Source organism: Pagrus major, chromosome 15, assembly GCF_040436345.1.
Source record: "Pagrus major chromosome 15, Pma_NU_1.0".
Taxonomy (NCBI): domain Eukaryota; kingdom Metazoa; phylum Chordata; class Actinopteri; order Spariformes; family Sparidae; genus Pagrus; species Pagrus major.
Genome location: NC_133229.1, coordinates 13,877,449 through 13,889,544, shown reverse-complemented (window position 1 = coordinate 13,889,544; position 12,096 = coordinate 13,877,449). Strand labels below are relative to the sequence as shown.

Below are 12,096 nucleotides of genomic sequence, written 5' to 3'. Positions count from 1 at the left end.
GCGTTAAACACAAAGTACAGCTGATGTGAGAAGAAAAATACAATTATTTTTGCAGGTATTTGGTCATTAAATGAAGTATTGGGCAAAAAAAAATAACCAGATTTATCACAATTCATATTGAGAGGGACATGAATGTCAGTGTGCCAAATTTCAAGACTTCTGACTTTAAGTTTCATCACACTCCCTTGAAGAGCGTCAAGCCATTTCACTCAAAAACACAAATATCAACCTCAGAGGAAAAGTCAGGGGATCATCAAAGTCATTGAGATTCATCTTAAAAAAATATTTTTCTCTAGAAACATCTGATGTACCGATTTAAACCTTATGACGGGCCAACTTTGGCCCACGGGCCCCACTTTGGGCAGCCCTGTTTGAGGCACCATGAGTAACAAGTAGCTATGTTAACCATGGTGGAGATGTGACAGGTTCTCGGTGATGGCAGGAACCTAAAACTGTTCACGTGCTCAAGTGAGGGGTGTGTCTTTTCCTTCTTTTATTAAGGTCAATTGTCCTTGGTTCTCCTGACGTTAATCAGTGGATTGTTCTGTGTGCATCACTCTAAGATTGTTAATTTCCTAACAATATGAACTCTCATCATTGTTTGTAATCCGGCCTTCACACTTCAGCAGAGTTTTCTCCTTGTCGGGTGTTGTAGTCATGAGTATACAGATATTACATGGAATGTTGAGCTGAAATCAACAAACAACATTCTGATGTCGACGTTTTTAGTATCCATAGTTTTTTAAATATTTCTCTAAAACCCCAAAACCACAATGTCATGGCAGCACTGCAAGAAAAGTCTTGGGGGATCATTAAAGACCAGTAATCATCATCTGGGGAACATGAATATCTGTATAGGATCCCACAGCAATCCATCTAGATCCATCTAATCCAATGTCTCAAGTGTCTGGTGTAGGTTGTGTAAACTCCGCGCATGGTTTGCTCATGATTCAGATCTCAGGCATGACTGTATGTACAGTAATTCAGCCAGATAACGATCACACTAGCTATGCAGTCCACCACTCCAAAGTGAGCCTGGGAATCCAATAGCCTTTTTGAAATGCCACAGCTAAAGAGGGAAAATATTTTGATGTTTGAGATGACTGCACCTAATCATTCTTATGCAATGAGCCATGCTAAATCCAGGGGATGAATGGGAGCGAGTGAGGGAGAGAATCAGATTTAATTGCATTAGGGCTCAGGGGTGATGAGATTAGCTTGTAAGCTAACTGAGTCGAGAGAGAAAACCCAGCAGTGGAGATCTGGTGGCCTTTGGCTCTGATGCCCACCCACCTCCGATCTGCAACAGATGCATGCCATTACCTAAAATGCCTTTTTGGAGACTTAGGGTCAATTTATGAAATTGAAATGAAAATGAATTCAGGGACACTGAAAGGTTTTTGCTTTTGTGCATTTGATGAGATGTTTGGGGTTTGTCTGCCAAAAGAGTAGTATCTGTTAATAATCTTTGTGTGTCAATAAGCTCAGCCCAGCCTGGCATGACTGTTTTTTATTTTATTATTAGTCCTCCTACGGGTTGGAGACTGGCAACAGCACACGTAAATTTAGAGCAAGGACTGGGACAGTGTGTCTTTTGGCTATCCAAGCTATCCTCATGTAGTCTTTGACAACCGCTAACTCGTGTGCACACACACACACAACCAAACACTTTTAGTACTACTGACTCTCTAAAGGCATGTATATCCACTTGTAAAGGACAGAATTAGGTACTAATCTCAGTGTTTGCTTGTGTTATTCTGGGCCTTTGGTGAACTAAGCTAACTCTATAACAGTGCTTCAGTCACAGATTAACTACAAGGGCTTCAGCGGCCAAGGGTCAACCTGAAAGGGCGAGACTGCTCAATCGTTCGTAGGCGTCTATATCACAATCATGCCAGATATCCATCAGTATTAAGGCTAAACAAGGGAGGATTTGCACCGTCACTTGTCATAGCAGCCTGGATGGAACATTAATTGAAGTTTGTAGGTCTGAGAAATGAAGATGAGTCATGCCACCATGTATCCCCCTTGTTAGTGGAGGATGGAAAGGACGTTGTGGCCTTTAGGGACTTGTTCCGCTCTTTTCCAACTTTGCGTGATTGGGATACTTTTGAGGACAATCAGGAAAAGGACAGTTTGTTTTACCTAAAGTGCCATCAGGCATCTGAGTCCTCTAATACCTGTGAGCTATCATCATATTTTACAAAACCTAACTGTAGTCAGCACAGGCAACATTAAGCAGCGTGCACCGAATGAGAGAAAGCAAATGTCTTACTATTGTGACAGCATCAAATTAGCTCAGAAATTTAAAACTTCACACCTTGGCTGCCAGTTTTCACACAACCCCCACATTCTTCTTCTCCTATTCTGAAAACAAAATACTCGTCTGAGCTGTCTGAGGGCTCATTTTTAAATTGTAAATAAATCACTTATTTACCAAAGACTGGTCTATTTGATGATAATATTAGTGTTGTCTGGAGTAAGGCTGGGCCAAAACACAAGCATCAAATACTAGTGAAACCAATTCAACACCTGATATTTAATTGAATAAACCTCCCAATCACCAAATTGCAATTAAAGGAGACCTATTATGTGTTTTTGTTTTTTCCTCCTTCAGTGTTTTGTATATGCAATTGTGCATGAAAAGGTTTTGAAAGTTAAAGAGGTCAAAGTCTGCACCAACAGAAGCTTCTCTCTCCCACTGAAAACACTGCTCCTGCTTCAAATCATGAACCTGAAAATGAACATCACTGTCTGCACTAACATTCTTGAAAAGTTTACCTTTACAGGTGAAGCACTTGAGGTGGAAGTGCTTGTTCTGCACCCGCAGCACCTCGCCCTTACATGGCTCCCCACACTTGTAGCACTGAATCAGGGGCTTCTCTGTGGAGTGGTGGTGTGTGTCCTGCGCATGAGCCACTGCAAGAGAGAAGACATCAATGTTACAATTGAACTTTAATGTTGATGAGTCATCACGGTCACTGTATGTGGCAGTCAGCGCGGGTTTTGAACACTGCTTTGAGAGGTTTTTTCTTTCAGCTGCGTTCATCCGAGGACACGCTCCACACAAGGATCTGACTCTGCAGCATCACACAAACACCAGAGATAAAGACCAACTGCTGAGCGCCTGTCAGGGTAAAAACGGAACAACATTGAGCAGGACAGCACAACTTGGGGTTCACGGCCCAGATAGTCTCTCTAGAGAGCGACAAGCTAAATATAGTCTGCCTTGATCAGTGGAGACTGGACAGTCAAAATGCTGAGAGGAGCAGGGCTTGGGAAAAAGCAGGCTAAAAGGGTATTGATAAAATCTGTTTCACTATTAAGTTTCATCCTCAAAAAGGAAATATTGTGAGCGATTTCTGTCTATGTCTGGCTTATGTTCCAAGTAATCGTTATTAGGGCTGCATGATAAGGTAGAAAAGTCATTTGTTGTGGTCTGTGCCAACATCTGGAGAACAAGATTAGTAGACAGGATCAGTGCATCACTTCATTTCAATCATATTTCGATGAATTGTGCAACCCTAACATATTTGGCTTCTTTTTGCCGCGTTTAAAAGTTTGAGGTGAACTCCTGAACCAACAAGAAAGTGACAAATGTGTTTTAAAGCTACAGATTTTTTGGCAAGCTAAGGGGCAACAATAAAACAGAGCAGCCTTAATGTTTGCTTTGATTGATTGTCTCAGAGTGTGTGAAAAAATAGCAGTTGTCGAATATCTTCCCGTAAGGACACACACACACACACACACACACACACACACGCACACACAAAAATATTTCCAGCTGCACTGCCAGTGTGCAGATGCAAGGAAAACAAAACTAAGGTAGGCAGAAGAAAGTAGAAGAGCACCTGTGACAGAGACTACGTCACAGCCACGCCAGCAGCTTTGTGAGGCTGTACGTAGGCACAGCTGTGCTTTGGGCTTAATCAGCATGCTAACACGCTCACTATGACACTGCTAGCATGTGGATGTTTAGCAGGTGCAGTCAGTTATGTGAATCCAAGTATCACAATATTGAAGTAATGTAACTTGAGCACTTTTTGATTGGTAGATTTTGACCCAATGAATGAGTGTATGAAAAGAAATCAAAGTTCCTGAGGGGAGTATCGGAGCCAAATTTCAGGGGCAATCCATCCATTAGTTGTCGAGACAAAGCCACGAATATCAACCTCGTGGTGACGCTGGAAAACAAGTGAAGGGGACCACCAAAGTCTTGAGGATCTATCATGTGGGAACCATGAACATCGGTGCTAAGTCTTGTGCCAATCCATAAGCCAGATGCTGACATGTTTCACTGAACACATAAAAACTTTGCCTTGTTGGAGGCACTCGAGGAGAAGTCAGAGGATAAAAGTCAGTAGGCGTGTGTCCACAATTTCACGGTCATCTGTTTGAGATATTTCAGTCCGAACCAAAGTAGTGGTCAGCAGACTAACATTGCTGTCCGTAAAGCCACTATGGTGCCACAAACATGACTACAAACGGTATTGAAGTATGCTACTTTTGATGGCAAAATGTTCTGGATGCACTAGATCTTAATCTGGGTAAAGATTTAGACATCACTCTCTTAATGTGATGAATTGTGACAGCCATCATAATCATATAAGACAGAGAAGCTATTATCAACTTGCTTCATCCCTACAAGCCGTATATAGTATTATCTTTAAATCCACGACACGTCAGCCTGTGGCCCTCCTCAGTAAAAAGTTTTGGCGTCGCTGACATAGACGGACATTAATCCAGCACTTCTGTACGGGACGTAAATACTGCTGCAGTGCCGCATTGCACACAGCTTATCAGCTATTCTGAAACCGGCAGATTATTTCACATTCAGGAGCCTTAACTAGCAGGGCAGCCTCTTTCTTTCATCCTCTCATTTCTCTCTCTTTTTCAAACAAAGATGCACGCACACACACACACACACACACAAACATGCACGCACACACACACACACTAAGAATACACATGAAAGGATCTTTGCTCTTTCTGCTCTGCAATGAATCATTAGTCTGCGAGGCTAAAATAAGACACCACCAAAGGCACAGAAATAGCGTCATGACCAATCGATGGTCGACCAAAGAGAGACATTACTCTGGATTATTGATGACTTGGTCTACCTTGCATCCCACTTTTACAGTTGGTGTGGCCGTCTGATATTGGAAGACAGTTTAACTGCGGTGAAATCAAATCTCAGAGAGAGAGTCCAGTGTTCAGAACAATATTTTCTTAATGAGACACTTTGATTCATCCTCTTGGGGCAGTCTGAACTGTCCTATGATTATTCTTATGGGAGCCATTCACAGAACATCAGTCTATTCATAATTTGGATCGAAAAGTGAACTGAGTTGATTTGTGAAAAACAGTGGAAGAGGAAGAAGATGGGATAATTAGAGGGAGGGTGGAAGGAATGTGGGTGCGAGGGGTTGGAGGGAGGAGGATCTGTCTGCCCGGTGTCTCTGATGTGATTACAGTCAGCAGGACAATGAGTCATCTCTGGGTAAGCCAGACTACTGTGACAGTGGCTCTCAGCAGCTCTGTGTGTGACATCACACCTCCATAGAAAAACACAGGCCATCTGGGTAATTGCACTCTGCAAATACTGTATATACAATCTAACAAAGTCATTTTGAGACTTGTTTTCAGCCTGGAATGGCCTTAAGGAAAGCTGCAGTTTATTACAAGTTGTTTTGTTTTACCGTTTGTTGCCAGTTGCCACAACTACAACTAAGAATGGAAGGTCAAAGGTGAACCAGGACCTTGGCCTATAAATTGTAATGGATGTTTATGCTGGACAGTTTGGGGTGTAATTTTACTATTCCTCTTAGTTTTCTCTTTCAAATAAATGTGGCAAACCGGAGTTTATAATAACCTGCCTGAATGTCTGACTGCTTGTGTTTCTTGCTCCGTCTGTTCGGCATGTCTCTACATTCCCAGATCTCTGTAACTAATCTGGTGAGTACAATATTATTATTACTGATGAGAATCATGGCCCAGACTAAACAGATCAGTGATAGCAAGCATATCCTAAGTATATCAAAAATGAGGAGGGACTTGTTGCAAGTATAGTTTCACACTTTTCAATAAACAAAAAGGTTTAAATAAGACAAAACAGGATCAGGAATATAAAATAGAATGCTTTCACAAATTTTTAAACCTGCAGTAATTGATTTTTTGGGAGAAGCGGAACAAGCTATACACGTAACACTACTACTAACACACGTAGTAGGGTTATTATATAGTAAACATGTCACAAATAATCGCTTAGCAACATTAGCACTCATCTGAACCGTTTGGGAAAAGTTGACTGAAAAGTTGACTCGATTACTCATTACATGTTACTCATTCAAAAAAAAAGTTGTACAAGCTAATACGTTTTAACAATTAGTCTAATTTACTACTAAATTTGAAGTAATTAGTTTCCTCGATAGTTTTTGAGTAAATTCAGACTTTACAGTGCACTGTACATCATTTGTTGGTTTTCTGTCGTTACTTGGCCTCGCTCACCAAAGAGTGCCTTCAAATCCTCCTTCGCAACACTTTGCATATTTTGCACTGAGCAAGTGTAGGAATAGTAAATCAGAAATTGTTGTTTAACGAGCAGGCGGCCGCACAATTTGAAGAGATTTACTGACCACCCAGCAGCTAGCTTAGCCTCAGTGAGTGTAGACAGATTTCCACAAGTTTTTCCAACCTCAGCTCAGTGCTTCACATGTCCTCTGACTCTGCATATTCCTGAATGTCAGCATGGATAAGAAAACATAACATATGAGTAACAACTTTGGAATTACCTCCCATTCCTCCTCTTTTAAAGATTCCACCTCCCATCAACTCAACTGCACCAGTCTGACCCCTGAACACAGAGACACCGAGCTGATAACAACCCTCCCTCACACTCTTGATAAGACATGGCCGCTTAAAAGTATATATATTTTCAAATTATATATATTTTTTCATCGTTGATTCCAACAATCTCCCTTTGAGTGTGCTTGTATTGCTATATTTAACATTTGTTAAAGTGTTGTGCTGTCAGCAGGGACGGCACATCATGGAAAAGTCAACACTGCTCACGTCATAACTGGCTGACAAAAATCCAAGACAGATGTTTGACTCCCGTGCACGGAGGCTCTAAAAAAATGAGTTTTGGATGGGACTCTATGTGCGCTGTGTGTTTTTCCAGCTCAACCCCGCCTCTTCCACTGTGAAGCACTGTGTGTTGGCCTCAGCAGCGGCTGCACAGAGGGAGTGAGACTGTGGAGAAATCAAGCCGAGATGGGCACGCTACATGGTGTTTCATATAAATTAAAGAAGCCAACATATAACGGGTTTGCTGAAAGGATCAGATTAAAACCATTTATAAGATTTGTTTGGCCATTAAATCCATTAGTGAGACCTCTTTTAAGCAGGGCACCACACTTATGACTTTATGTCCACAAAAGCATGACTTGAAGCAATTTCACTTCAATAACGTGGATTTGAAATGAATCCATTAGCGAGTCTTTAGGGGTTCTTGTGATGGCAGCAGAATGACGCTTGATTTGCTAGACTGTATATTATATAATGCTATAAATAAGTAAGCACGCAGTACATGAGGCAACCTCAGCACAGAGCAACTTACTGTGAAATATACAGTAGTACAATTTTTCCGACTGCTGCTCACATTCCTCATTCTGGGCTGGATGTGTTGGCTGTGCTGACAGAGTGATCTGTCCTGCCTCATCACCAGGGGATAAAGTGACTGATATGAGCCTAAACACACAATGAACACACACACACACACACACACACACACACACACACACACACACACACGCGGTGCTGAGGGAACAATAACCAGCAGAGCATCCCAAAGCCAGGCGCATAGGAAGGGGGCTGCTCTCTCCACCCCTACGTCCCACCCCAACCCCCCACCCATTTAAGCAGAGCCTAGCTGCGTTGGCAATAATAAAGGCTGCAGATGATACTCTGGAGGGAAGTGAAGAAGGCCATCTTGAATCCCCTGAGGACAGATTTTACCGTAACACGTGGCCCAGCCTTGCTGGTAAATAACAATAGAGTGGGGTTATTGACAGAGGGTGCAGGATTTGCTGAGGAAGCTTCAGACTTTGTTGCCTTCATTTCCTACCATGAGCCCCGAGGAGAGCACAACCAAAGTTGAAGGTTGGAGACGCACAGGGAAGAGGGGAATTCAATTAAACAATAGATGAGAGATGAAAAGAACCAATAAAATATTCAGACGCTTACCGCCTTTGTTACTGTAAGAGTCACAGACAGAAGAGTTTCCAGCACAGACAGATAGCAGCCCCGAAGTGTGTGAGAGTGTGTGTATAGTGTGTGTGCATGTGCCTTAGTGCGTTTGAGTGTGTTTGTGTTACATGGAGAGGCAAAGGGACAAATGAAGAGAGTGGCACAAACAGCCATCTCCACTCTTGGCATCCATGCCAACACTTTTTGGCCTCCAGTGTGTCTGCTTCATAGACAACAAAACACACACACACACACAAGAACACACTTTCTACTCCAACATCCAACCAATCCAACCAGTTTGGGATGAAATATTCCAATGGGGTCCGACCCATAATGGATATCAAACGGCACCAGATATGCCCACCATGAAATCCCAAAGCGTGATCGGACGTGTGTGTGTGTGTGTGTGTGCTTGTTTGGGGGAGGGTGTGTGGAGCTCTTTATCACCCAGACATAACAAGAAGCCCTTAACCCTCCCCTCCATGAATATGTATGGATGTATTCACCACCTCCCCACCCCTCTGCCCCGCCACCAGCGTCCCAGACAAAGCACTTCAAACGCGGGCACAAATTGCAGGGGGGAACCCTATCGGCCTCCAACAGGCCCCCCAACCTTGAAACACTAACCCTCAGGGACCTGGGTTTGGAATAATGATCTCGTCTGAATGGTTGAACGCCACAGTGTGCAGCGTTTGTTGTTGGGTGGGTACATCATAATAACGGCACGCTGATAAACAGAGAGAGACTTCCAGTCCAGCCACTTATCTGAGAGGAGACAATGGTGGCTTTATGAACTGCAGAAGCCATTGTGTTTGTAGAGCTGATGAAGGCCCTGGCTTTTTGCCTCGGAATGACGGCCCGTTAGGAACCCCAAACTCCTCCTGCGTCGCGTTTCCTGTGATAATCAAACCGATTAATGGCAGACAGGGAGGATGTTTGTTGACGGGCACAATGTATGGCCACAGTCTGCGTTTCTCTCATGTGATTCTCATGTCACTCTTGTTGTTTTAGCCTGTATATTTTAGTTCGGTGGCTGTCTCTCCCCCCCGGCCGAACACTTATCTCATCTGTATATTCTGGTCCTGTGTGCCAGCTGTACAAACAGTGCGCGTCTATGAGAGTGTGTGTTGCATTGATGTCTGCGAAAGGGTTTAGCTCCTCTTTCAGGGGATAGACACTGGCAAGCTTCAAAGATGAGGCACCACTGCAGTTGTCTGCAGCAGCACTCTGCGAAATCACAGCAGGCAGCCACAGGGAGAGGCACATGACATTCGACTTCCATGTCAAGAGAAATGTGTTCAGATTGTGAATGCAGAGAGTTGTGGGAGTTTGCACGAGGCAGGTGACGTATACGTGACGACGATCGTCTCATCTCACAGAGTCAGCAGGGCTTCTTCTTACGCAGTTTAACGCAGAGAGAGAGCATAAATGAAGTTGGACAAATGTGCACAAGTCTCAGAAGCACGTGTAGATCAAGGTAGAAAAGATGAGACTGCCGTGTGGGTACACATGGCCCCAATAAATTACAAACTATTTCAAGGGTATTCTTGGCTTTGAAAATAGGACGGCCGCCTGCAAGCAGACAAAACGCTAACACTGCAATCCCTTTATTATGATTCATCACTCTGAGCGTACAGTGTGATTCAGTATTTGGTCAGCTGTGCAACCTTCTGTTACAGAGCCCACCTGGCTGCTGACAGGTTGCATGATGAGATCCCTGGAGGATGCGCGATGAAATCTCAGGTCGCAGAAAGCATTCCCACGAAACGAAAAACTCTAAATGTGGACGAATCCCAAGAGTCAGCGAGTCAAGAGGCGAGGTAGCCGGTTAAGTCGACAGAAAACTTTCAGAGGGATTTTGTGGGAGAAGGAACATGTGGCAGCCAGAGGTTACGGGTGTGCTGCCAGCACGGGGACTTGATGGCAAAGGGCTTTTTTCTTTGCGGCGAGTGGAATCCACATGAAGAGAACAGCTCCAGAGTCGGACGCCGCCTCCGGCCACCAGTGTGCTGTCGGATACACAAACAAACCTACACACTCCTATCTGTCAAAGAAAATCTGTAAACATGTTTTTTTTATTTCGGTGATAGAGATATTTTCAGACAAAGCATAAAAATATCACAGTGCCCACACGCAGAACACAAACTCTCCACTGAAACACAGGAGTAATACATCAAGCCGAGACTCTATTAAGGGAGTTGGAGTGAAATGATGACGTATAATGACCTATTACTGTGATTAATTGCTTTCACATTCAGCTCCAGTGTGGAAAAAGGTGATGTAATAGTTTGCTTTCAGTTACATTTATAGATTCAGTTACACGCCTATTATTCAAATATTTGTCCTTCATTTTTCAACGTGGTCAAAAGAGTCAAAAGGCAGAGATTTGCTGCCATTGCTTCTCTTGAGAATTGAATTTAAACGAGGCCTTTTTTAATATAGAAAATTGCGCCTATGTAGCTGCTTGCTATGAGTCATAATGACAAACAATGGTCAACCTCACGACCGCATGCCGCTGTAAATTGCCGGGAATGTTAATATCTCTTCCCCCCCCCCCCCCCCCCCCCCCCCCATGACTTCACCTAATTCAGCCCACACAACGGGGCGACCTCGTCTATAGGTGGAAACAATCATCTTTCTCTCCTTTTTAGCAGGACGCTATGAATGAGGCCACAGCTGACAACAATGGAGTGTACCTTTCAGATGGTCGCCATGGCAACGGCTGCAGACAGAGCGAGGGAGAGAGGGAGAGAGGGAGAGGGAGAGGGAGAGAGGGAGTGCAGGTCCACAGCTCTGCGCAGTGTGGATCCCTACACTGGTGCTCCACTTTCCCTCTCTACATGTTACCTTTCCCCATCAGCCTGCATCAAAAGACGGATCGTTTCAACCCACATCTATCTGCACACGATCGCCCTGAACCTTCTGGATTCGGTGTCCAGCTGCAGCAAAGCCAGACGCTTTGCTCCAACATACATCTACACAAAGACTGACGCTGCCAAATTAAAGCCGACTCAGAGCCAAGCATCAGCTGCTGGAGAGTGTCGAGAAGGGCGTAGCGCGTTCAAACCAGAGAGAGCGTGTCGATATGTTGAAGATGCACATTCACACACTGTCATTAGTCATGCTTCTTGCAAGCAACGCACACCCACATGAAGAAAATCACGTCCATATCATCGTGACTGTATCGCACATCCACACCCTCTGAAAATGATCAAAAACACAATCCAGTCAAACTACGTCTAATTCAGCCATACACAGCAGTGCAAATACAACTGGACATGCTGCACATCTACACACACACACTGCAGACAGTCACAGCACGACAAGCCAAACAAATCCCCCCCCCCTAAAAACACACTCATCACACACACATAGACACACACACACACACCCTTCTCGGACCATGACCGCTGGAATACCTTTTTCTTTGACCATGACCATTGGAATCCAGGTAAATCAGCACCAGAAAAGGCTCCGGCTATCGATCAGCAGTAACACAGCAGCAGCTGCTACTTCCTTTTTTTTAGTCAAGACTGAGGAGCAGAAAAAAACCCAGAGCTGAGACACCACAGAGAGAGAGAGGGAGAGAGAGAGAGAGGTGTAGGCGCTGCTCAGCTCTCCTCCCGAAAACACCGCTACGGCGTGGGGTTTGCCTCCCCGACTGCCTGTTTTCCTCCCATCCCTCTCCTCCTCCTCCTCCTCCTCTGCCCACTCCTCCTCCTCCTCCTCCCTCTCCCGTCCCCTCCTGCTCCCTCATTCAGCCCCTCTGTTGTGTCAGCCGCCTCCTCATTGCAGCAACCAGGTGGCTGCCACTGCTGCTTCTGTGTGACTGTCAGAAACACTTACAGA

General features: G+C 44.3%; 1 protein-coding gene across 1 annotated transcript in view; it reads right to left on the bottom strand.

The window, feature by feature from the left end:
* LOC141009361 (actin-binding LIM protein 1-like) overlaps window positions 1-11,765 on the bottom strand; it is a 31,746-nt gene extending 19,981 nt beyond the window's left edge. Inside the window, exons 1-2 of the mRNA XM_073481937.1 lie at window positions 11,667-11,765; window positions 2,782-2,919 (exon numbers count right to left, since the gene is read on the bottom strand). Of these exons, the coding sequence (XP_073338038.1) occupies window positions 2,782-2,919; window positions 11,667-11,688 (160 nt within the window). The 5' untranslated portion in view covers window positions 11,689-11,765. The remainder of the gene's footprint in view (window positions 1-2,781; window positions 2,920-11,666) is intronic.
* Window positions 11,766-12,096: the final 331 nt, after the last annotated feature.